Source organism: Styela clava, chromosome 6 (genome assembly GCF_964204865.1).
Source record: "Styela clava chromosome 6, kaStyClav1.hap1.2, whole genome shotgun sequence".
Lineage (NCBI taxonomy): Eukaryota > Metazoa > Chordata > Ascidiacea > Stolidobranchia > Styelidae > Styela > Styela clava.
In genome coordinates, this window is record NC_135255.1 from 4,583,716 (window position 1) to 4,607,073 (window position 23,358).

Sequence of the window (23,358 nt, forward strand, 5' to 3'; positions counted from 1 at the left end):
TGAAAAAAAAGAGTTTCACATTTAATATTATTCAGTTAATACACTAGACCCAATAAAATGAAAAATGATAAAAAAAGTTCACATCATTCCATTCTCTGCAGACTGGCACAGCGCTAACATTTTGTAAGACATCTTGAATTATAAAATCGCCCGAAAAATTTTACTGTTGTTATCGGATGGAAAATTTTCAACGCGAATCACTTGAGCTTGATCTTTGTCGACGTCTTCTTGGTGGTGACCGTCGTCTTGGCGGAGACCTGAGAACCATTTTGAATATTGTTGCCTTATTAGTTACCGTACCCTTAATGCCCAACTTACAGTGGTTTCGGCACAAAGGATCACAAGCATTATTAATATAAGAATACTTTTTGATTTGGTCATATCTGCAGACTCACTGTACATCCAGGTTTAGCTGGGACAGTCCAAATTTTGACAAGCTGACCCAGCGCCCCGGCCGGTAGACATGTCTCGGTAATGCAGTATGGCAGTCACAAATACTTCACTTAATACCAATAAAATGTAAATAAAGGAATAAAGTTCCAAAATAGGCGAATTTGACGAGGTTGGGAACCATTGTACTATATTGGTATGTTACAATTTTTATATATAATGCAATTCGTCAATTCAACATGGCATCAACAATTAGCTGTAATGCTGCTAAACTATTCAAAATGCTGAAAAGGAAGTGCACTGTGCACGTTTTCCAATTATTTGAATATTACTAATAGCCATATACGAGTTGAATATTACTATAAGTCTCTGAATCGGACCAATGTTTGTCAAATCCGCACTATCCCGTTTTTTTGTTTAATATATATGGTAAGCCTAGGGATGGGCAAAGTAGAATACCGAATTCTAAAGTATTCGAATCCAAAAGGATCCGATAGCAGGATTCGGTTTCCACCTCTTCGACGCCGTGAGTCAATTTTTGTATTTTGTATTTCTAATTTATTAATCAGCGACGAGCGTATTCTCTCACGACAAAATCTCTCTCGTTTGATCATACTTGTGTAGCAAAGAACCTGCAAAAACCAGACATCAAACACCGTTAAACCCAGCTTGCATATTCATAACGCGAAGACCGCATTACTGCACCATTTTTGCGTTTCACAATTTTACTATCTAATTCGCTGATATTAATATTTATTATTGGTGTCTTACTGGCTATTTTCCGATCACATGTTTGCAACAATCTTAAATTTTTGGAATACGTGAAACATTCTTCATTCTAAATTAAATGACTTTTCAAAGCCTTCGCCGATGAATCTGTTCCTATCGTCCAAGCTTGACACATGTTTGGTCAAGTGTTGGGCGGTATTTTAGTCGACGATAAATTAAAAAAGGTGGAACACAGTTCTCCTACCCGGCCTTAACTATTGGTGGACATTATGCAAAGCGTATCGCCAAGTCTGGATAGATATATAACGAGAATTAAGATTTGACATACTTGATAGTCGTTAAATTTAATTTACACCATTAATCAACACGCTCTACCAAGTGCGGCCGCATAAATTGCAGTGACCTCGGTCTGGCCTGTGTTTTCTGCGCTCTCACATTAATAATGATCCAATGTTTTCTCATACATATTAATTGTATTTCACAATTTAGTATTAAAGTGTATAATGTATTTATTACTTATCGATTTTAATCGGTAAGTATGTTGATAGGTATTTGTCTGTTTGTCTGTCTGTTAGATGCACGCGATATCTCACGAAAGCGAGATTGGATCTGCTGCAGATTTTGCATATGCATTCATCATATCTCGCACCAGAAGTCTATTGATTTTGTGCGAATTATGTCGTATAATTAGCGAGTTATCAATTAATTAGTGATGGGACACAAGGTGTCACTATGGAGTAAGAGCGCTGTTTTGGGGATCCCCTAACTTTCGATCGATAAGTCTTCGGTCTCTGACTGATATTCTCGTTTATTTTATTGGGGATCACATAAACTCTGAACAAATCAAGGCCAAAAGTAATTTATTAAAATGCTTATATTCCATTGTCCCGCTTGGTAACAAATAAAATCCGATCAATTTTGCTTTTTTCAAATTGTAATCCATCAATATGGCGGGAAAATTCCCATATTTAAATAACTATAAAAACAAAATACGATTCAGTATTTTGGATTCGATTTAAGTATTTTAGAATAGTAAATCATTCTATATTGCCCATCCCTATGTAAGCCTACCTTTATACCTAAGGCAACTTATATTAAAACTTGACCTTAAATTCTTTAAGGCATATGGTACCATTTCGTGAACCAACCAGACAATGCTTGACCAACCTTTGTTTTCTATATTCAAAATTCACTTATCATAATTTCATTACTGAAAATTATTTTACCTTCTCCTTGGCATCCTTGGTGGGGATCTTCGCCACATAGGAGGGGGTGGTGGTGGGTACCAAGGACCTCTCATTAACGGTGGTGGTGTTCTCCTGTAATACAATTGCATGGAATATGAAGACAACAGTTTGCAAGAATGTGCGATTTTAGCAAAAAACTACCATAAATACCAACAAAACATAACTACCTATCCAGGCGCGCAGCCAGGATTTTCAAAAGGGGGGAGTTTCATAATCATAAATTCCCATTGCGGTCTGTAACAGTCTTCGCATTACGCGCTCGTTAAAGGGACGTCTTTCCAGCGTATAATGATTATTCTTGTCGCGTGAAATATTCAATCCCTGACAACTACAAAATTCCAAAAAGTCTTTATATATTAGTTTAATTGTGTCCAACGTAACTCGCGGTTGCTTCTTCTTACGTCAAAATTAAAACATTAGTTCTCTGAAATGCCACGGCGATCGGAGGACATAAAAATATGAGATAAACGGTGTATTTAATTTTAATACATATTTTTGGAATCTTGCCAACTCGTTATCGCCGTTAGAAAAATCTCAATAACTGATATAAAATCCCGAAAAGTATAATTTTATTTCGTACAATGAAAAGGCATATGAAGTATATCGTTAAATCAAAAATACATATTCATCGCCGCGATTACGCCACTTGTTAAAAGAGCCGACGTTTACAACGAAAAATGATTTTTCTGTTGTGCAAAGTAATAAATTTGATGACCGATAAGGGCATATTTAAAATGTCTCGCTTTATTTATTTAATTGTCTTCAATTTAACCAGCGGTTGCGTCGACAAAACAAAACAATTTTTTACAATTCACAATTTTAAAATACCTCGGCCAATTGCCGACATAAAAATAAAAATTTGTGGTAACTGCCCATCGCCTATCATATATTGTTTTGATCCATATTTTTTCTGTTTTGCAAATTCAACAAATTTGAGATGTGCTTGTAACATTGACTCCGTTCAATCGCAATGCTGACACTCCGATTATTTTTAAAGATAAAACATCCTGAAAAATCCGTAAATCTGCTGTAAATTCCCATGGAGTAAAATTTATTTCAGTACAATAAAAATTGATGGATATACTTCGGATTAATTATCTTATATATCATCACAAACCGGGAAAAAAACGCGTTTTCAACCTTGTTTAATTAATGATAACACGAAAATTTTCTACGACAATTTTAAAGTAATGGATAAAAGGCAAATCCCACCCACAATTAACCGTGTTTCGATTTTAGTGACGGTATGTTCTTAAACGGCGACCAAACACAATGTGCGCCGTAGGCACACGAAATTTTGTGATTTTGCGACTAGAAAAGCGTTTTGCAAAGTACAAAAATAAAATAATTATCATGTTTATCGTGGCACAAATTTATGATTTAGAAAGAATAAAAACCGACGTAAGGGCCTTTACGGCCTAAATAACACGCTGATGAAAACATGGGCGATTTAAGCAGAAGGCAATTGCACGCTTTTTCAGTTTTCACATTTCCGTGCGGGTACAAAAATAAAATAATTATCATTGTTCCCGCGGTACAAATTTGTGATTTAAAGAGAATAAACACCAATGTAAAGGACGTTCACGGCATAAATAACATGCCGCGTTAATGAAAACGAACGGCGATTTTAGAAGAAGGCAATTGCACGTGTTATCGGCAACTTTTTCACTTTTCAGAAAATTCAAAAGGGGAGGGGGGGTCGACCCCCCCCCCACTGGCTGCGCCACTGTACCTATCTAACACTAGTGATTATAAAGTATTCACCTCCTAGGCATCGGTCTTCTTCTTAAAGGCAGTACTGCTTGTATAGAAATTTCTTGTCCATCAACTTGCCCCCCATCCATGTACTTGAGTGCTTTTTGCGCCTCTTCATGAGTTTCATACTCAACATATGCAACACATCGAGGAGGGGCATTTGGACGATCCATGGGAAAATCAACATTTTTGACCTATGGGAGAAGAAGCAATGTTTGTACTTCAAATTCAATAATATATATAATATATTTACGTACGGGTGAATCATAAAAGGGTTTCTAGGATTGTGTGCTTGAAGTAAAATTCAATGTTTTGAGTATATTATTAAAAGATTTGTGATATTGACCCACATGCAGGGATGGCCAATTCGAATAAAGTATTCGAATATCTCGTCATTCGAATATCGGAATTCACGTTCATAAGAATATCGGATATTTGTGTGACGTCACACATTTTCGACGCCGCTTTCAAGACGTTTCCGTTGAATGAAAACATTCTCGAAAGAAACTTGCGCGTGATTGTTTTCATCACTCATCAGCGTAACGTGTTATTTAGGCCTGCAAACGCCTTTATGTTTGTGTTATTTTCTCTAAAACGAAAATTTTCCACAAATTTGTTCCACGATAACATTTATATTATTTTTGTACGCGCACGGAATTGTGAATCTGGTGAATACGTTCATCGGCGGCGAGTTTCTAAAGACAACGCAACTTTTTGATTGAAAAGCGGCAATTTAAAATACTGAAAATAAAACCGTAAACAACGTAAGTTTCATTGAGGCTCGCGAAAATTTAAAAAGCGCTTTTCTAGGCAGTGAAAATCGCAAAATTTCGTGTGCCTCTGGCACACATTATGTTTGGTCGGCGTTTAGAAACGTATCGTCACTAATTGAAGGCGGGATTTGCCTGATTATCCATTACTTTAATATGTCGTCAAATATTTTCGGGTTAACACGATACAAGGTTTGAAACGCGACTTTTTCCCTGGTTGTGAGGATGTATATAATATAATTAATCTAAAGTATATTCAATTAATTTTACTGTGATGAAATAAATTATACTCTGAGCATTTCGATCGAGCGGAGTCACTGTTACCAAGTACATCTAAATATTTGCCGAATTCGCAAACTACGGATAAAAACAATATTTAATCGGACAGTTTACCCCACGTTTTTATTTTTATGGCCGCGGATTGCAATGGTATATAAGAGTGGTGAAGATTTTATTTTGTCGACGCAACCGCAGGTTAAATTGAAGACAATTAAATTAATAAGAGCAAGACATTTTAAATATGCCCGTGTCGGTCACGAATTCATCACTTTGCACAACAGAAAAATATATATTCGTTGTTATATTATTTGTTGTAAAAGTCGACTCTTTTAACAGGTGGCATAATCGCGGCGATGAATATGTATTTTTAATTTACTGCTAAACTTTATATGTATATTCATTGTATGAAATTAATTATTCTCTACACTTAACAGGATTTTATATAATTATTTGAGATTTTTCTAACGGCGATAACGAGTTGGCAAGATTGCAAAAATACATATTAAAATTAAATACATCAAGCAGTTTATCTTGTAATTTTAGGTCACAGATTGCCGTGGACCGAATAGTAATGTTTTTTTTTTGACGTAAGAAGAAGCAACCGCGAAAGATATTTTAGAATCTCGTAGTTGTCATGGATTGAATATTTTACGTAACAGAATGATCATTATACGCTGACAAGACGGCCCTTTTAACGAGCGCGGAATCGCGGTGGGTGTTACAGGCGGCAATGAGAATTTCCGATTTCAAAAATCCTGGCTGCGCGCTGGCAGCGGTGGTCATCTATTCTCTACTAATTTATTTCTAACTCCAAACACAACAATATGTTACACATAATAACAATATGGTTCACATAAATTTATATACAAATATACTGGTAGGTAGTAGAATACTCTAGGCTTAAATATTAGAATTTTTAAAGGCAATTATCTGAATACAAGTAGTATTTTTGTCAATAGACTCGACTATTATCGTAATATCATGGTACCAATGATAGAAAGCGTCAGACAACTCCTTGGCTATCTTTTCATATGTTCATTTGTACAAAGTCAATAAATTTAATAAACTGATTGTGTCACAAGTTGCTATTATTTTTTATTAATAGCTATAAACTATCAATTACTTTGTGTACATATACTTTTGGTCTGTGGCTTCATTCTGATATTTCTATTGAAGCTTATTTCCTAATTTACTGGGTTTTAATCAACTAAAACAAAAATGTGTTATTTTTGATTTTAGAATGTATTCGGAATTCCAGATTCGAAAACATTATTTTAGAATGTATTCGGAATAGTTTAGTATTCGGAAATGGCCATCCCTGCCCACATGCTAAAGTGTCAATGTGCAGACAGAAATGAATACTAACCTTTCCGAAATATGAAAATATCTCTTGAACATGGTCTTTTGTGACATTTTTAGTTAGTTTTCCAATATGAAGCTTTGTTGGCTTAGGACTAGGGCTATAAAGGAAAAAGGAATTAAGATGTTAGTATGTACACAATTTTGGCATTTGGACACAATCAATTTTTGTGCAATATTAAATACCTCCGTTCCCTTCTTTGTCTTCTTGGTGAATGTGATCTTGACCTTCTGGTACCCGATGCAGGTTGGCGGCGCCTTCTCGGAGATGTTGATTGTTTTCTTTCACGCTGAGTTCTTCCCCTGCAATACAAACATGAGTAAAGAATTTCATCTCCAGTAAACTGATTAAAATTCTTTTATTGAAATAATTGTGGATACCGCAATACCATCAAGCAAGATGAAAACTGATCTCTCACAAATAGGTCTGCTTTTACCCCATTTTGGGTGGCTTAATACCCAAATAATTCAGGTCCCGAAACAAATTAAAAAATCGAATAGAATGCTAAACATGAAGTTTTTAGGGCCAAAATGGTCTAGCAATGTCGTTTCGAAATATTTACTACAGAAAATTGTTTTCAACTTTGTGACATTATTAAGTGCAGAACTATGACTTATATGCAGCCCATGAAATATGTGACTACATTAAAATCAATATGAGTTTCATTTGTCAGCACAAATTTCCCACAGACACATATTTCATGAATGCATTCTATGATAATAGACACAGATGATAACTTAACAACTGCTATAAGTGATAATAATATTTGCCAAATTTACTTGCATTTAATATGAACACTCCAGGTCTTTGTAAAATCAGTGACTTTGCACCTATATGCGAGATGAATTTAAGAATTATATAAGTTTGGCAGTAATTTAACTTTATCAGAATGTTTTTAAATCTGTCATGGGAGAGGTAAGTTGATAAATCGGATTATTCATGAAATAATCACTACATTTCATTCAGTCAATGTGCAGTGCAGCATGGAAAGCGCCAACCAGTTAATTTTCTTGAAAGATGTAAAATCACCCTGCGATGGGGGATGAGACCAGCACTCCTCTCACAAATGATCAAACTCCACAAGATTCAAAACCACACAGAATAATCGGTGTGCGATGAGAAAGCGTACAACTACTTAGTATACAGTCAAAATCAGCATAGCAGACCTTGCTCTCGTTGGAGAAGATGAAGAATCTGAACTTGATCCACTGCTGGACGATGAGCTACTATGAGATGCAGCAGACGAGCTTGAGCTGTCCGATGAGGAACTCCGACCACTCCCACTACTGCTTCCAGAGCTGCAACCAAAATGTTAGGAAGCTTGAATTAACGGGAGTAATGAAATTAGAAAAAATTAAATATATATTTTAAGCAAATGAGATAACAGAATGACTCAATTTTAAACTTAAAAAATACAGAAACGTGTAAAGTTTCAGCTAAGAATACATGAAAGAAATTTTTTGTGACAAAATAAACTGAAGTACCATAAAAACTATGAGTACAATGAGGAATAGTGATTTCATTAACAGATGAAGCAGCTATCACCGCTCAACTTCAGACTATGCTGTTTCTGCTACCAATAAATTCTCTATCTACAGATCTTTATATAACCGTAAGAGGATTCATTGAGACACGGCTGACTGTTTCTTAGGTTAGCTTGATGTTTAATTGTACCAAAAATGAAATTATTTGAATTATATGTTTTCTCACATCAGGATCAGGTCAATGCAAAAAAGTTTCCCAGAATACCGTACGGGGTGGCAGACAATTAGCCCATTTAAAGCACCAAGCAAGTTGTCGCTTTGATTGTGACATTTGCAGATCAAAAACGATGAATTTCCATCTTTGTAGGATTCCAATAACAAAAGAAAAACATCAATATTTTCATTTGTATAAGTATAAGTTGATTTTGACTCCATAATCAGCATAATAGACGATAAAATAATTCATAAAAATGTGACGACCCTTGTTTTGCCTGTTAAATGACTTCATGTAATATATTTCTATATTTGGTATTCTAGGACCCTTGTTTTATCTGTTAAATGACGTCATGTGATATCGTTTCCATATTTGGTATTCTAGCAGTTTAGACGCTACGACACGGTCGATCGGTTCTCTGGGGCAGCGTGGTCTGTTGGTGTATGCTGTGTGTGACAGATCAATCAATCAATCATCATTTATTCGTCAACACAATTCAAACATGGTATGATATATGAAAAAATATTACAAATACAAGTGGAAACTAACTTAAATTGTGTGACAGGAGTCGCGAGGGACCTCAAGAGGTCTTCAGGCAGCGACACCTAAAACGCTTGTTGATTCAGGTTAATAGCATAAAAAGTTAATGAAACACCAAAACATTTCAAAATAAATATTTTGAAGAAAAAAAGAACATTTTCAAAAAACAAAAAATACCAAATATCCATCATAAGTATTTAAAATAAAAAAAACATAACATCCTGGTTACGAGCATGTTTTTTTTATTATTTAAATCAGTGACCAAATTCATAAAAGAAGAAATGCACTGTATGAATTAAACGGTTGCACGAAAAGACATAAAATATGTTATATATCGATGTGGAGTAAAAAAAATATAACGATTAACTATAATTCCCTTTAGACTGAATCTTTCAGTATCCCCTGACATGATGTACGCAAGGTCTTTAACCAAAATTTGGTTTTCAAAAATTACGACTCCACGCACATCTGATTCGTTCGCAGAGCTGCGCTTTGTTTGGCAGAGTAGAATAACCGTACGTTATTGATACGTTGCGACCAAAGTGACTAGTCTATAACACTTTATAGTCAATTTGGCTGCGACAGAGCAAAGGGACAGGATTCGAATATTTAACCCAGCGGACAGGTAAGCCGATGACATGACTTAATAATATAGACTTAACCAAGTACTCGGGCCAGTTGCAAAGAAGCGCAGTACCGTATAGGTACCGGTAGGTGATTTTTTGGTGATCAATTCAAAGAAAGGTAGTCATGAATGTATTTCTTTTTTAGTTCCCTTTTTAAAACCATGATAGGATAGTGATCTCATTTCACCTGATATATTATTCCATAACTTTACACCCACGTATTTGATGGAATTCTGCGTTCTACATGACGTGTATCTCGGTACATGAAAGGAAGCTTGTGAAGCAGATCTTGTGTAATACGAATGAACATTAGTCTGCTTGGTGAAATATCCTGCGAATGCGGTTGGAAGTTTGCCGTCAAAGTACTGGTGCATAAGTTTCAATATCTCAAATTTATGGACATGGCAAAGTATCATTATTTTTAACCTGTGATACAATGGGTCAAGTCTGGATCGTAAAGGTGCATTGCCTATTGCTCGGATTGATTTATTTTGCAGTACATCTAATCTGCGAAGGAGTGTGGAAGATGCGTTTCCCCAAGCTACAATACCATATTGAAGATATGATTGAAAGAGAGAAAAATAAACTAATCGCATAGCTGATGGGGTGAGAAACTTTTTAAGTTTGAATAATATACCTGCTGTTCTAGCAAGCTTGCCAGCAATGTAGTTAATATGAGCTGCCCATTTTAACTGGTTATTAATGTGTATACCCAAGTATTTGTATGAGTTCACATTCTCAAGTAATATACCATTAATAGTAATTTTAATCAAATGCACACTTCTTTCATTTTTTTGGGGATTAATTAGAAGTGATTTGGATTTTTCAATATTTATAGTTAGTTTGTTACTAGTCATCCACGTTGCAATTTTTTGCATTTCAGAGTTCATGTGTATTTGCAAGTCATTTGGCGAGACTGAACTTCCAAATAACCCGGTATCGTCAGCGAAGAGTTTGACCAATAATCTGGTGGCATGAGGAAGATCGTTGACGAATAATACGAACATTAATGGGCCAATTATTGTGCCCTGGGGAATTCCGCATTGTACAGTTGCAAGTTCGGAGCAATTTGATCCTATTTTGACATATTGTTGACGTGAATATAAATAGCTCTGGAAGAATTTTGATGCATGACCGCGAATGCCATAGTGGCTCAGCTTTCTAACTAATATGTGATGGTCGACAGTGTCGAATGCCTTTTTTAGGTCGAGAAATATTGCACTGATATATTCCCTTTTCTCTAATTTATCATAAAAGTAAGTTACCACATCTAGTATTGCATGATTAGTAGAGTGCTTCTTTTGGAAACCAAACTGTGACTTATTAATAATGCTATTTCGATCTATAAATTGTGTTAGTCTGGTATGCAAAAGTTTTTCGAATTCGAATGTTATGGTCATAGTCGAAAGAACTGAAATGGGGCGATAGTTGGTTGCACATTCTTTGTCTCCAGCTTTGAACACTGGTGTGACTTTAGCAATTTTCAAACAATTGGGAAAAATACCATGGTCTAGGGAGGCATTAAACAACTTACACAGCATGGGAGACACTATATCAGCGGCGTATTTTAAAAATTTGGCAGGTATATTGTCATACCCCACTGCTTTGCCATCAGGAAGACTTGCTATGGTGGTAAATACTTCATTGATTGTCGTTGGTCTAAGAAACAAGGAATCTTTCACTGGATTCTTGAGATTATTCAAAAAAGAATCATTAGAATGGGGAATATTTTCAGACAGTTTCGGGCCTATGGTGGTGAAATAATTGTTAAGGTAATTGGCAATACAAATTGGATCACATACAGAGTGCGGTCGTCTGAGTGTTTCGGTTAGATTGGTGGGTTTTGAATGTCTGTGTGAATGCCTCTGGTCTTCAGGGATGTTTGTCTGTGTTGTGTGACTGTCGGATGTTTTGTGCTGGACAGTGGGCTGACGTAGGGACCATGTTATTGTTTTTACCAGTACAGTGCCATTACAGTTCATTTACCGTAGTGTTGTATTTTCAGTTTTATCGTGGAATTAGCTTTCATCAGTATTGTTCAAATGTTGTGCACCTATAGAATTGTTCATAGTCTTTTTAAATGCCTGTCATAAGTTACTTTCGGCCTGTTTTGCAAATTGCAGTAGCTAGTTTATTGTACCAGATTCTAGGGGTCATTTGGTTTTTATTCAGAGTTGTCTTGGATTTCAGGTTTTGTCAGTGCTTTTGTTGTGTATGTGGTCTTTCTTGCATTTTACTGCCTGGTACCGGTATCTGTTATTTTTATTTTATGCTTTTCGTTCCTTTGGGAGTGTTTGGTTGTTTTGGATCGTTTACTGTTCGAGTTGTTAATAAATGACATAAAATAGCATAAAGACTTGGACTATTGAGAGAAAACTTGACGTCAGATCATATTAGAAGATATTCTGAACCTGGATAATTATTTCATACATTGCCGGTACGCTACAAAAACAAAATAAATAAAACTGATTATAGAATCGGGAGAGCAAACAAAACCTAAAGTACAGAAATAATGTTTGAAACGTACAGATGGAAAGGTCTTGTTAAAAGAAGTACTACGTGTTCGCTCACCCAAAAGTATTGAAACTAATTCTGTAATTAGAGCATGCACACACACAAACCAGACAAACACACAATCACGGAGACATGATGAGATCAGAAGTAAAAAAAAGCCGAAACATAAAATCAATTACCGGTACTTGAAAAAGTGAAAATATAGAAACAAATAAAATAAAGTTTTGCCACCCCATATTAATAGTTTTACGAGGATTGCCAAATTGGATAATGGTAACGTACCGTATAGGTATATACTGTGTATGGAATCTCAATTATTTCTTGGACATTTTTCACAAACTTGATATCATTTCCCTATTTTGACTTTTATTCAAATCTTGGGTCTAGTATAGTTTAGTACCACAAGTACTTCCAGTTGGTGTATCAAAACGAATTTTGCATATGTTAATCCTAACCCTCACCTTACTATGCCATTCAAAAAATATGTCGATACGACGTCACAAACACGTCATAGGGCTATAGTAGAATTACGATCGCCTGAAATGGCATCTGCGCCGCCGATAACGAACTCGCTTACGCCGGCGAGACTAATAAACATACCAGTACATACATACATCGTGATCGTTATGACGTGAAAACGAAAGAAATAGCTTACTCGATTTCGGGTCATCATCTGCGCGTTTTGGACGACCATCCGCATACTGTACTTTGGTGGGCCTTATTACGCCAATGTGACGTCAAAATGACGTAATTTTTCGGTGACGTAGTCAGGTGGGGTTTAGGATTGGCATATGCAAAAATTGTTGAGCCAGGCCAACTAGAAGTGCATGTGGTACCAAACTATACCAGACCCCAAATCTTGCAGACTGGATGCAGATTTTTTGTAACATACCGGTACCGGTACCGTACCGTAGTCTGATAATAGTCTACCGCACTAACCTGGAAGATGATCTAGCCTTTTTTCGTCCTCCGTCGGTAGTGTCATTCGTTGCTTTTTCACGCCCTCGAGCTGGACTTGGTGCCATTATGCTATCAAAGTGTTTACAAACAAATATGCAAAACGTGCTCGCGCCGAATACTTGCTTCTGTGCTTCGTAAAGTGGTAAAGCTACAAGCTTGTAGCAATGCGACCTTTGTGTGCGGCGAAGCAGAAAGTTCAATCATCTTTGCACGAATTTAGGCTAATTTCATGGCAAGAGGAAAAAATAATTGATTCAATATTATCAAACAAAAAGCTAAATAAGTTAAATTACATCAAAACAGCAGATGACCACATTATAAAAGGAATGCCCTTTTACAACAATATAGAAGAGATGAATTGAACTTAAAATCTGAAAAGCCTGTCTTTTCCCCGAGAAAGACAATATTTCATTGTTTTCGCATACCAATGGAGTGTGTTACCTGAAGTTTTTCACTCAACTCAAACCTAAACCTTATAAAGCCTTTTGACATTCAGGATATGATTGATAAATATGTCACTGCTGATTGGCATAAACATCCCGTGTCCTATTGTGACGTAATAAGTATACGATTTTGGGGTAATTGTAACTTTTTGCTTAAGTCGACATTTTATTCGGTATTTTTGGCAGCATGCTTGCTTAATATGCCACTAAAACGAAACAAAGTGGGTATCGTTACCCAAGACAACGACGAAGGACACAGGGTGTCATGCGGGAGAAAGAGGCGAGGGCGAAGATTTAGAAAATCTTCCGCTGAAGTAAGTTAACTTATTTTTCGATCTAACTAAATGAATGTAGTCAAATAAGTTGGTAAGAAGTGATGAACTTGAAATTATATTCTGGCTCAAAGTAATGCCAAGTGTACATATGCCGCATTTGTGAAGCAGAGTTCGAGTGCAACACCAATAGGGGTGGGTTGGCACACCTACACCAATCACGAGAGATCTTTCCAAGATAGCGAGCAGTAGTCTGAATATTTATCAAATGCTCACGAGTCAAATCAGACCGGGAAACACTGATAAAGATAGTAATAAAGATACCCTAGATACGCCACTGTCTGATATGGCTATGTGTTAGGACGGATCAATGAGCATATATACAATGAGTGGAAACTTGCAAAGATTTGCTCATTATGGCATTGTTCCCTGCATGTTTTACGTCGTCCAGCTAAATGGTTCGTTGCATATGGAGAAAACTCATTGCTCGCTGCCAAAATCCCTCTCTCCAGTAAGCATAGGCTCATAGTTGTATGCTTTCAGCGTACCATACTTCGAAACCCAAAATCAAATATGTATTGAAGAATTAAAGACCTCAAGTCAAGGTAATACGGCCAAATTCGCACCCGACTCGGCTGAAGCAAGGAATTTTGGCAGCGAGCAACGCGTTTTCTTAATATGCAACGAACCATTTAGCTGGACGACGTAAAAATGCAGGGAACAATGCCATAATGAGCAAATCTTTGCAAGTTTCCACTCATTGTATATATGCTCATTGGACGGATTAGCAAGCAAATTTATATTTCAACTTTAAAACAGAATCAAGGCGGCCTATATAACAATCAAATGAATTGCTTACCATGTCTTAGTTGAGTTTTCCCAATAAAAATATTATTTACTATACAAAATTTGTGAAATTCAACAAAAAGAAATGGCTACAGATTCTTACAATTTTTGCTCTCCATGATCTTTCAAAAATTCTCAAAACTTTTCAAAGTTTGAACCCATCACGACGGATTAGAAATCCGCTGCTTTCTCTTCCTCGCGTGTGCAGATTTTGCTCTTTGAGTGTGGACTGAGCCTTAAACACGCTCGTTCATCAGCAATGGCGGTAATGAAAATCCAATGATATTAACATCGAAATAAACATAAAATTTTCGTGAACATCAGAATGTCTTCAAACTTATCGAACACTAACAAACCAGTAAGTTATATGTGAGCCGAACGCGAACGCTGGTGGCTCGGCATGATGAAGCAAAGTGTAGAAGCTGAAAAGAAGCGTAAGAACCCAGAGTTTGAACAACTTCAGTGAACAGATCACTTGACTGTGTCAACATCACTTTCATAATATTTATATATATCTTCTATCCGGAAAATCGCTGAAGTAAAGGTTTTATCAGTACTATAATCCTTTTTCAGAGTAGAATGCGTATAAAACGCATAAAAGAATTAGGCTCTAATGCCTCCGTGAATATTCGTCAATTAAAAGATCAATCTGATATTCCACAATTTTTTAATTGGCCGTTGTTCTCCATGGCCATACCAGCGATTTTCCTATACCTCCTGTAGAGGGTGAACAGTTTCACTGAAATTTCAAACACTGAAATTTTGCAGTCGTTACGCAAGGGATATCGTCCATCCCAATCGCATTTTCATTCTTTTATGTGCTACTATGAGTCTCAATCGAGAAGTATGTATCAAATACGCGTACTTGGAGTAGGACAGAATCACTGCTTCTATTTGGGCTTCTAGTAAATCCCATCCCGAATAGGAGCGACTACTAACTCGACTGGTAATACATATTTTGACTAGGTAATAACAGAAGTTAAGAGTAGGCTATGATAATTGTGTCGTTTCCGGGAGAAATTACGACTCTCGACTTCTGGTTTGATGTCACTACTCCACCCAATGACGGGAAACTTAACGGCCCCACGAAGTTTAAAATTCGGAGTTTTAAATCTAGTTCCCAGGCCCGTTTTACATATTCAATGATATCAAGAAAGCATTCTTGAATATTAACGTTCTCGCAACACATTATTCAATTTTGTTAAATTAATTTCTTAGAAACAAGATGAAGCTTCATCTTATTTGACTGCGGTGCATTGTATATATGCATTTGCTTCATGGTTCGGCAGAGGAATGGTGAAGGCTAACAAAGTCTTGGTGAGTCCGGAAGATATGTAATCAAAAGTATATATATATATATATATATATATATGTATGATTTATATATATATAAATGATTGTATAATCCAAATACTATCGGATATTTTTCTGATGTAAAAGCATGCAACATGATACTTTATATCAGTCACTTTTACCAACAGAACCGTGGTCACGATGAATTTGTAAGTAATAGAATACATATAATTGGAATGTATGTATAGGCCTATGATGTGTTCATGTATATGCTTGTGGGTGAATCCTTGATTTCGTATTACAATACCTATATATGACAAAGTACTCTCAGTTCAATTCATTCATGTTAAATACTTCTATCAGACATTCTCTCAATGCCGTAAATTGTCGACCGTGGACATCGTGGACGAGGATGCTCACAGGGCCGACAAGGTATTATGGTATATATATCGTCTTTTATTGGTTAGAATAACGCTCTGCGATATATGGAATCTGGTTTATTTTACGAAACACTTCAGAGTTAATTTTTCAAATCACTACATCGATATGCATTCTGAAAACCATCACCCCCTCTTCAAGCGACAGTGTTATGATGAATCAACATGGTCGTAATACCACAAATAAAATAACAATTTTTATGGCGTGGTGCATATCGCTTCCGAGTTCAAGCTTTCTATTCAAGTCCCAAGGTCTGATATGTTTATTCAACCACTATTCGTTAGACTGTTAATAATCAGTTTCAGTCTGAAATAGTCAACGTGCGATGCTATCGTGGTTTTGCTGGCATCCATCAATTCCAAATGCATGAATCCACGAATGAATGTTGTTTAATAATTAATGTACACAGATTCCAAATACTAAAAAGACTCAGAACGATACCGGGATTCAAGAAAATGGAAAGAATCATACCGGAATCGGGTAAACAATCGGCCCTAACAATCACTGACCTCTTTCAGAGAGAGAGCCTTGTTTTTCTATGATACATACAGTTTAGATAAAATGCAGCCTAACAGTTCAATTAGATTGCGATCTGTGCAAAAATATAAATATATTATTTCAGAAATTAAAATAATTTTTTTTTATATGAATGATTTTTGTGCAGAACATCTACGTCCGGGGACGAGCAGGTCCGTGAGAAATTTTCAGAAGAGGACAATGCTCTTTTCCCACCACCTGTAATACCCGATGTTGCATTGCCAACCTCGAGGTTAGAGTTTCGCCAAAATTAGCTAAACAGGCCATGATAGATTAGCAGATATCACAACTTTTTATCAATGGCCGAGAAAGAGTTATTGAGTTCGAGAGTGATTTTTGATATTTATTAATTACAAAATGGCATTTTGCTCATAATTAAAAAATAATTTTCTATAAACTATCAGGCTATTAATATTATTCCAGAAATACCAGTAGTGACGACGTCGGAAAACTCTCTACAACGAATGTTGGAGAATTGGCGTCTGCATTATCGACTTCTCACGGTGATTCAAAAACAGGAAATATGAAAAATGAGACTGACCACGGCAATGAGAATCCATTTGTTGCGCCCCCAGTTACTCCAAGTATTCTAATTTTTTCTGTTTTGTGATATATATATAATTTTCAATCTGTGAGAATTGATTTTATTGTAAGTCTACTATAATTGCCCACAGTTGAGCACGCGCTAAACTTTTTCTGTTCTGTCCCTTTTGGGGGCAGAATCGTGTTGTCAACTCCCATGTTTACGCTGTTATTATGTTTGTCATCGACACACAACTGCATATCTGAAATCTTCGTCTAATGATAATTTGCATGGGATGATTATGTATAGACCTAATACAATTATATATACGGTATGTATGTTTTCAATTATGTTAGATTCTAAGACTATGGGAGTGCAGCAAGTCACGCCGCCACCAAACTCTGTTCCATCCTTTACCACTGGAATATTACCGCAGCCTTGTCTGTCGCTTGAAGAACTGGACACAAAGATTCAACGCAACGCAGTTACAGCAGGAATAGACGACGATTTGGTACGTACGTACCCAAAGACGCCAAAGTTGTTTAGTTGGTGTCTGGCGTGATTTCTTAAATAAATGGAAATAATTCATTACCTCAATCATTTTTGCAGATGAAATTTATGAAACAATTAGAAGACCAGAAAAAATTATTAATGCGCGGTTTGGAATCAATTGTTTCGGCAAAATTATGGTTCGAAAAAAGCTTGAAGTATGTCAACGAAAAACAGAACCAACTAAATGCGAAAAGAAATGGTAGTTCTGAACCAGTGAAAACAGTGATACCAGCTGAAAATATATGCCACAGAGGTATACATAGAAAGTCTTGGCTTATCTGTCAATCATTTTTTCTGTAGTGGAGAGCTTACATAAAATATTTCACATTATTAGTCGTTTTTTATTTAAATTTATTGCTTCAGATTTTTCTATCGGAGACGCGTTCGGCAACTTCAAATTCGACACCATAGCTGAGACAGAAAAGCAGATAAAATCACTCGTTAATACAACGAGAAGACTAGAAAATTTTCTCAGATCTACAAAGAAACGGGTAAAATCCAATTTGATGTCGTGAAATTTTGTAACTGATATGATAACAATAATATCACTAACTTTCTTAAGATTTTTTAATCGGAGATAAACATTGTTTATTTAGATCTAACCCATTTGCCAATGAGCACTGAGCATGTATATACTACATTACAAATTCTCATCGGATTAAATTGCGGTTAAATATTTATTAAGTTTTATTTATAACTTTTTATTTTGCTTTAAACTTGAATATTTATCTCAGTAGAGATTATACCGGCCTTCAACTATACAGATCATACGTCAGTTAAGGGGGTGGTTTGAATAACATACAATCCAGCATGAAACTCTACCAAACTGCCAACTAGCATTCCTAAACATTGCTATAAGCGATTATATAGGGTTCACGTTTACTTATACAAATCCTTCTTACAGGCAACAGACAAGAGAGATCGACACAGAACTAAGGTAGGAGTTGTATACAATTTTTTATTTTCATGGGGCGTAGCACATACATCGAGTTATTTTGTTGTTAGTGTAACAATTCAATTTTGTGTTTTTTTTTCCAGAAATTTGACAACAAATCAACACAGACTTGCGGAGTTACAAATGGAAAACCAAAGGTAAAAAATTGTTTTTAGTACGCATATGGGCAGAGGATACGCATTGAGAAAATATAGCTAAAACCTAGGGGACATTACATTTCTAATAATTATGTTGATTTCCGTAATCACTCGATAAAAATATTTGATAATATTTTCCTCAAATTGCTTCGATATATATTCATTAATTAGTCAATATATTTTCACTAATTGGTTTTTATTTTCAGGCCGAAATGGTTTCGAAACTGGACGACCATAATTACGAAGCTGACTATGAAGTAAATATCATAAATGTCATATTGAATCCTAAATATGTGCAATCTAATTATTTACAATATTAAACTAAATCTAAAGAAACTCAATGTAGGGCAATGAATCAGCTGGGATAGCAGAAGTATATGGGGAACGGATAACAGTTACTTTGGCATTTGTTTGTTCATTTATATTCTATCGGTCCGTTTATTTTTCACACTGCCCGAATGATTTCCAATTGAGAATCCTTATATTGAAGAAATTCTCATAATTGTTTTTTCAGGATGAGAGTCACGATGAAGATTTTAGAAAATCATTGGTTAGTATTTATTTTATACGGCGTTCTCTAACTACGGGAATCAAAAGCAAGATTCCAAAGCGCGCAAAATCAATAGCAAGAATTAGTCAAATTTGAAATTTTCAATCCTTCGTGAATTGTTTCTTATCCTCTCAGAGGATTTGATGTTGAGTTACTTCAGTTAATGCAAATCTCGCTGTAAATTTTCGTGTTTAGGTATTTTAACGTAATTGTTATAGTCACAGTATTTTTTCAATCTAATGATAATAATATATTAAACCAGAAATGAAGGTAATTGTTAACAAAACGTATTTTGTTCTTAAGAAAAATTCCACTGGAAAAGAAAAACTGAAGCCAATTAACGACATGCCTCGACGAGATTCTACATCAGCGGTAGAAATTAACTTTTTTTTTACGAAAATATTTTCGAAATTCATAAGAACCACATATAAGTATTCCAATATTCTGTTGGAGCAATGATTTTCAACCTTAACTCTATTTTTTCTGATGTGCTGTGAGTGAAATACAAACACTTGGAGTTAAGCTAAACATTCTTCTCGATAGGAGAGCTCCAAAATCACGTCATCTGTTTCCCAGTGGAGTTTGTTTCAATGCCAACAACGTTGCTATCTGCTATTTTGACTATCAGCAGTTTCATTTGTAAACCAATGTATCTCTTGTATTGATTTTTTCATATTAGGATTAGATATTCATTTTTTGATTTGTATTTCGGTTGAATATTTTAGGAAACTGACGATGGGATAAAAGAGGAGAAGGAAATATACGAATTGAAACAGAACAAGGAGGAGGTATATATAACAAATTTGTTTATTTTGGTTGAATGCCTAAAAAGCGACTTGGGGATGAAACAATAATTTGTTATTTATTTGTACTAGTTTTACACGACATAAACTTTGATTATTACCATTTTCAGACCAAAGAAGATCAAGAAATGGACGTCAAATACGACGAATCATATTATGAGGTAATTACTTTTATCATTTTAGTCACCAGAAGTTCTTCAAATCAAATTATTAGGAGTTTTTTACGTGAGGGTATAAAAAAGCAATCACATTTAGTATAAATGATTTATATGTCCAGAACTTACTTTAATTCCATTCAATTGTGAAATTAAAGTATTCAATGCCTTGCACATTCTGCTGTAACGCTGGAACATAATATCAAGTTGTCGAATTGTTATTTTACTCGTGGTGTTACTAAATGTAGTGTAATGTAAATATATTATTTAAAGAATTGTGAACAACATTTTATATTGGAGTATATAAGCAGATGGCAGCTTTTAGCAATTGACAGTTGATGAATAAGTTTCCATATATGCTGCTCTATAACAATATTTTAGCAGTTGGCATTTTCACTGCGTTAGAATAAAATCACAAGATATGAATTGGTTTGCATATTTTCTTCTAGGATGACTTTGAAAGTGACGATGATGATTCATGCAAATCATCTGTAAGTATTTCAATTTGTAAGCCATACCCAGATTATTGTGCTGTTGTGTCATGTTTTTAACGCGAACTTTTTTGCCGATTCTACATAACAATAAACCTAATTTCAATGTTTTCAGTCCGAGAAAGATCAGAAAATGGACGACGAATATTACAAAGCTTTATACGAAGTAAATATTTGTTTATAACTTTCCATCGGTAGGATATAGTGAGGTGAAGATTTATAAAAAAAAATGAAATTATACAATGATGTATTTTGAGTGTGCCTTTCGTTTCAGAAGCGTATAATCCAAATGTATTAGAGTTATAAGTATAAATTGGAATCACTTCAAACATTACTAGAGCTCATATCCCATATATATAAAAGCCTAATAAGATAAATTTTATTTTGTTTGCGTCTATCTACACAGGATGATTTTGAGAGTGACGATAGTGTTTCTACTAAATCATAAGGTGGGTATTTTGCTTAAGATAAGATTACATCGTATCACAAATTTTCACAAATTTCACTATGTTATGCTTTAGATAATTCAGTGAAATCAAATGGCAAGCAATCAAAACAACACAGAGGAAGATTTGAAATACAGAATTATATCACACCTTGGTTTATTCAAAACAGTATTAGGAATAGTTCATCAATATCCTAATACTTTATTCATTTTGTTTTGCATTGTCGATATTAATAAATTTCATATTTTTGTTCAATGCAATATATTAAATGAAATAATAAGTAAAAGAGTTTTATACGTATGGTGGTTGTGCAAAAGATCGCTCAATAAATCAAACAGTAAAGAATCGTTTTGAGGCGAATTTGCAATGAAAAACTGGTTTACCATAAATACGATATATAATTGTTAGTAAATTATTGCTTTGTAAAGGCCAATGAAACGATCGATGCAGAACCCAGGAGATTTAGAGCACCTGGATCAATTCGTCATGACCCGGAATAAGTTCGCAAGCATTTCTAAGACGGAGAATTTATGTTTGACTTTCCGTTCAAAACGATCTGACTTAAATTTAAAAAAAAAAAAATTGCCACGGAAACTTGAGTGGGATGAAAATTTGATTCATAGCTTGGAGCTTATTTTTACGCTATTAAACATACTCGCTAATTAATATTAGAAAAAATCGTTCTGAAACAATTTGGCGTCATCAAAATTATAGGTTCATGGATAAAAAATTAGACCAATCTCAACCGCTTTCCTACTTCGATCGCAAAGCTTGAACCTACCTACCTATGTACTAATTTACTATGTTTTGTTCTTCCTACATATCGTCACGCTAATAACCGAATTGCGTAAGTCATTTTTGGCGGTTTTGAGTTTTCATAAAATAGGTATTTATGTAATGCTGCGCACCTGTCTGTTAACTCAGATTTTATTTTAAGAATTCCGAAACCCATAAAAATAGATATTTTGTTATCATTGTTAACGCAGGACTATTGCGACGTCACAAAGTAACCTCGGCGAAGGATTTTCGAGTTTTTGCATCTCAGATTCTAGCTAAGCGCTTATAAATTTCAATTTATACTACAGTATAGGAAGGCGTGCACTTGTGATATTCACTGTCTGAGTCCAATTTACCTTGGTTGGCTTTTATATAAGGGTACATTACTGTTTTATTCTTTATATTTAACTTTAGTCTTATTTCGGTGGATGTGCAGAGCGTGTCATATTGATGAAATATATATTTTTAAACATAAAAAAAATGTAATTGAAACAGATTAGCTATTTTAGGGATTAGACATCGTATATGCTAAGAATTCATTCGTTTTTGGATTGTTTATTTTCAGGACGCCATTATGACGTTTCACAGGCGCCATTATGACGTCACATGACTGCGTCATACAAATTAACTTAAATCCGGCTACGATCAAAAAATTGAACTATGACGAATTATTGACTCCCAATGGCATATCAATACCATTAGGAAGTTTTTTACGTTTTTCTCAAAACTGCTAAGAATGACTTACGCAATTCGGTTATTAGCGTGACGAATTATACACATTATATACTCTCTAGCAGCGGTTCCCAAACTGTGGGTCGCGACCCCCAATGGGGTCGCGTGAAGATTTTCTAGGGTCGCCTAATTTCTTTCAAACATGCGCACATAAGTGACAAGGATTTGAAAGTTAAGAAGTGAAGTTTGTTCTTCCGATTTTTCAGCAATAACTCGACCATTTATTGTCAAAACGGCGCCAAAATTGCTCGGTAAAGTGGCGCGGTACATTTCCAGCTGGTCGGCAGGTACCGGTATTAGTCAATGTGATTGTGTAACAATGGTACGAGCGCCAATAATATTTCCCTTTTTATAGCTTTTTTATCATATTACATCCCAATGAGTAGTTGACCCGATGGTACGCGGAACGGCTTTTTGCCAGGTTGCGTGAAATTATGTTGGTTTGTGATTTTGACTTTCGAAAATACAAAGCGAAGTTGCTTTATTCGGCGATTGCACCTTAATCAGATGTTTGATAATGATGGTATTGATTGACAGGCG

At 35.3% G+C, this 23,358-nt stretch overlaps 2 protein-coding genes across 4 annotated transcripts; one reads left to right on the forward strand and one right to left on the reverse strand.

The window, feature by feature from the left end:
• On the reverse strand, nucleotides 1–13,018 carry LOC120331224 (uncharacterized). Its single transcript, XM_039398299.2, has 7 exons — nucleotides 12,848–13,018; nucleotides 7,697–7,828; nucleotides 6,716–6,832; nucleotides 6,537–6,630; nucleotides 4,131–4,315; nucleotides 2,346–2,438; nucleotides 1–257 (listed from the first exon to the last, which is right to left on the reverse strand). Exons 1-7 carry the CDS (start codon nucleotides 12,931–12,933, stop codon nucleotides 188–190), a joined length of 777 nt encoding a protein of 258 aa, XP_039254233.1. The 5' UTR covers nucleotides 12,934–13,018; the 3' UTR covers nucleotides 1–187.
• A 474-nt stretch (nucleotides 13,019–13,492) lies between these two features.
• Nucleotides 13,493–21,509, forward strand: LOC120331194 (uncharacterized). Of its 3 annotated transcripts, XM_039398261.2 has the most exons (20): nucleotides 13,493–13,625; nucleotides 15,648–15,746; nucleotides 16,086–16,154; nucleotides 16,570–16,640; nucleotides 16,825–16,929; nucleotides 17,121–17,281; nucleotides 17,577–17,731; nucleotides 17,830–18,025; nucleotides 18,136–18,263; nucleotides 18,677–18,709; nucleotides 18,811–18,864; nucleotides 19,071–19,121; nucleotides 19,379–19,414; nucleotides 19,718–19,786; nucleotides 20,140–20,202; nucleotides 20,328–20,378; nucleotides 20,822–20,863; nucleotides 20,979–21,029; nucleotides 21,270–21,312; nucleotides 21,385–21,509. In XM_039398261.2, exons 1-19 carry the CDS (start codon nucleotides 13,512–13,514, stop codon nucleotides 21,309–21,311), a joined length of 1,590 nt encoding a protein of 529 aa, XP_039254195.2. In that variant the 5' UTR covers nucleotides 13,493–13,511; the 3' UTR covers nucleotide 21,312; nucleotides 21,385–21,509. The 3 variants fall into 3 exon arrangements, with proteins under 3 accessions (XP_039254195.2, XP_077970156.1, XP_039254197.2); XM_078114030.1 differs by lacking the exon at nucleotides 16,825–16,929; XM_039398263.2 differs by lacking the exons at nucleotides 13,493–13,625; nucleotides 16,570–16,640.
• Nucleotides 21,510–23,358: the final 1,849 nt, after the last annotated feature.

Bases quoted from the DNA above. Each gene is read 5' to 3' on its own strand.
- LOC120331224 (XM_039398299.2), bottom strand. From the start codon at position 12,933: ATGGCACCAAGTCCAGCTCGAGGGCGTGAAAAAGCAACGAATGACACT. The intron at 6,631-6,715 runs GTATTTAATATT...TTTCCTTTATAG, and splicing joins AGACAAAGAAGGGAACGGAG to CCCTAGTCCTAAGCCAACAA. The intron at 258-2,345 runs GTAAAATAATTT...AATGGTTCTCAG, and splicing joins CCAAGGATGCCAAGGAGAAG to GTCTCCGCCAAGACGACGGT.
- LOC120331194 (XM_039398261.2), top strand. From the start codon at position 13,512: ATGCCACTAAAACGAAACAAAGTGGGTATCGTTACCCAAGACAACGAC. The intron at 16,930-17,120 runs GTTAGAGTTTCG...ATATTATTCCAG, and splicing joins GTTGCATTGCCAACCTCGAG to AAATACCAGTAGTGACGACG. The intron at 20,203-20,327 runs GTATATATAACA...TACCATTTTCAG, and splicing joins TGAAACAGAACAAGGAGGAG to ACCAAAGAAGATCAAGAAAT.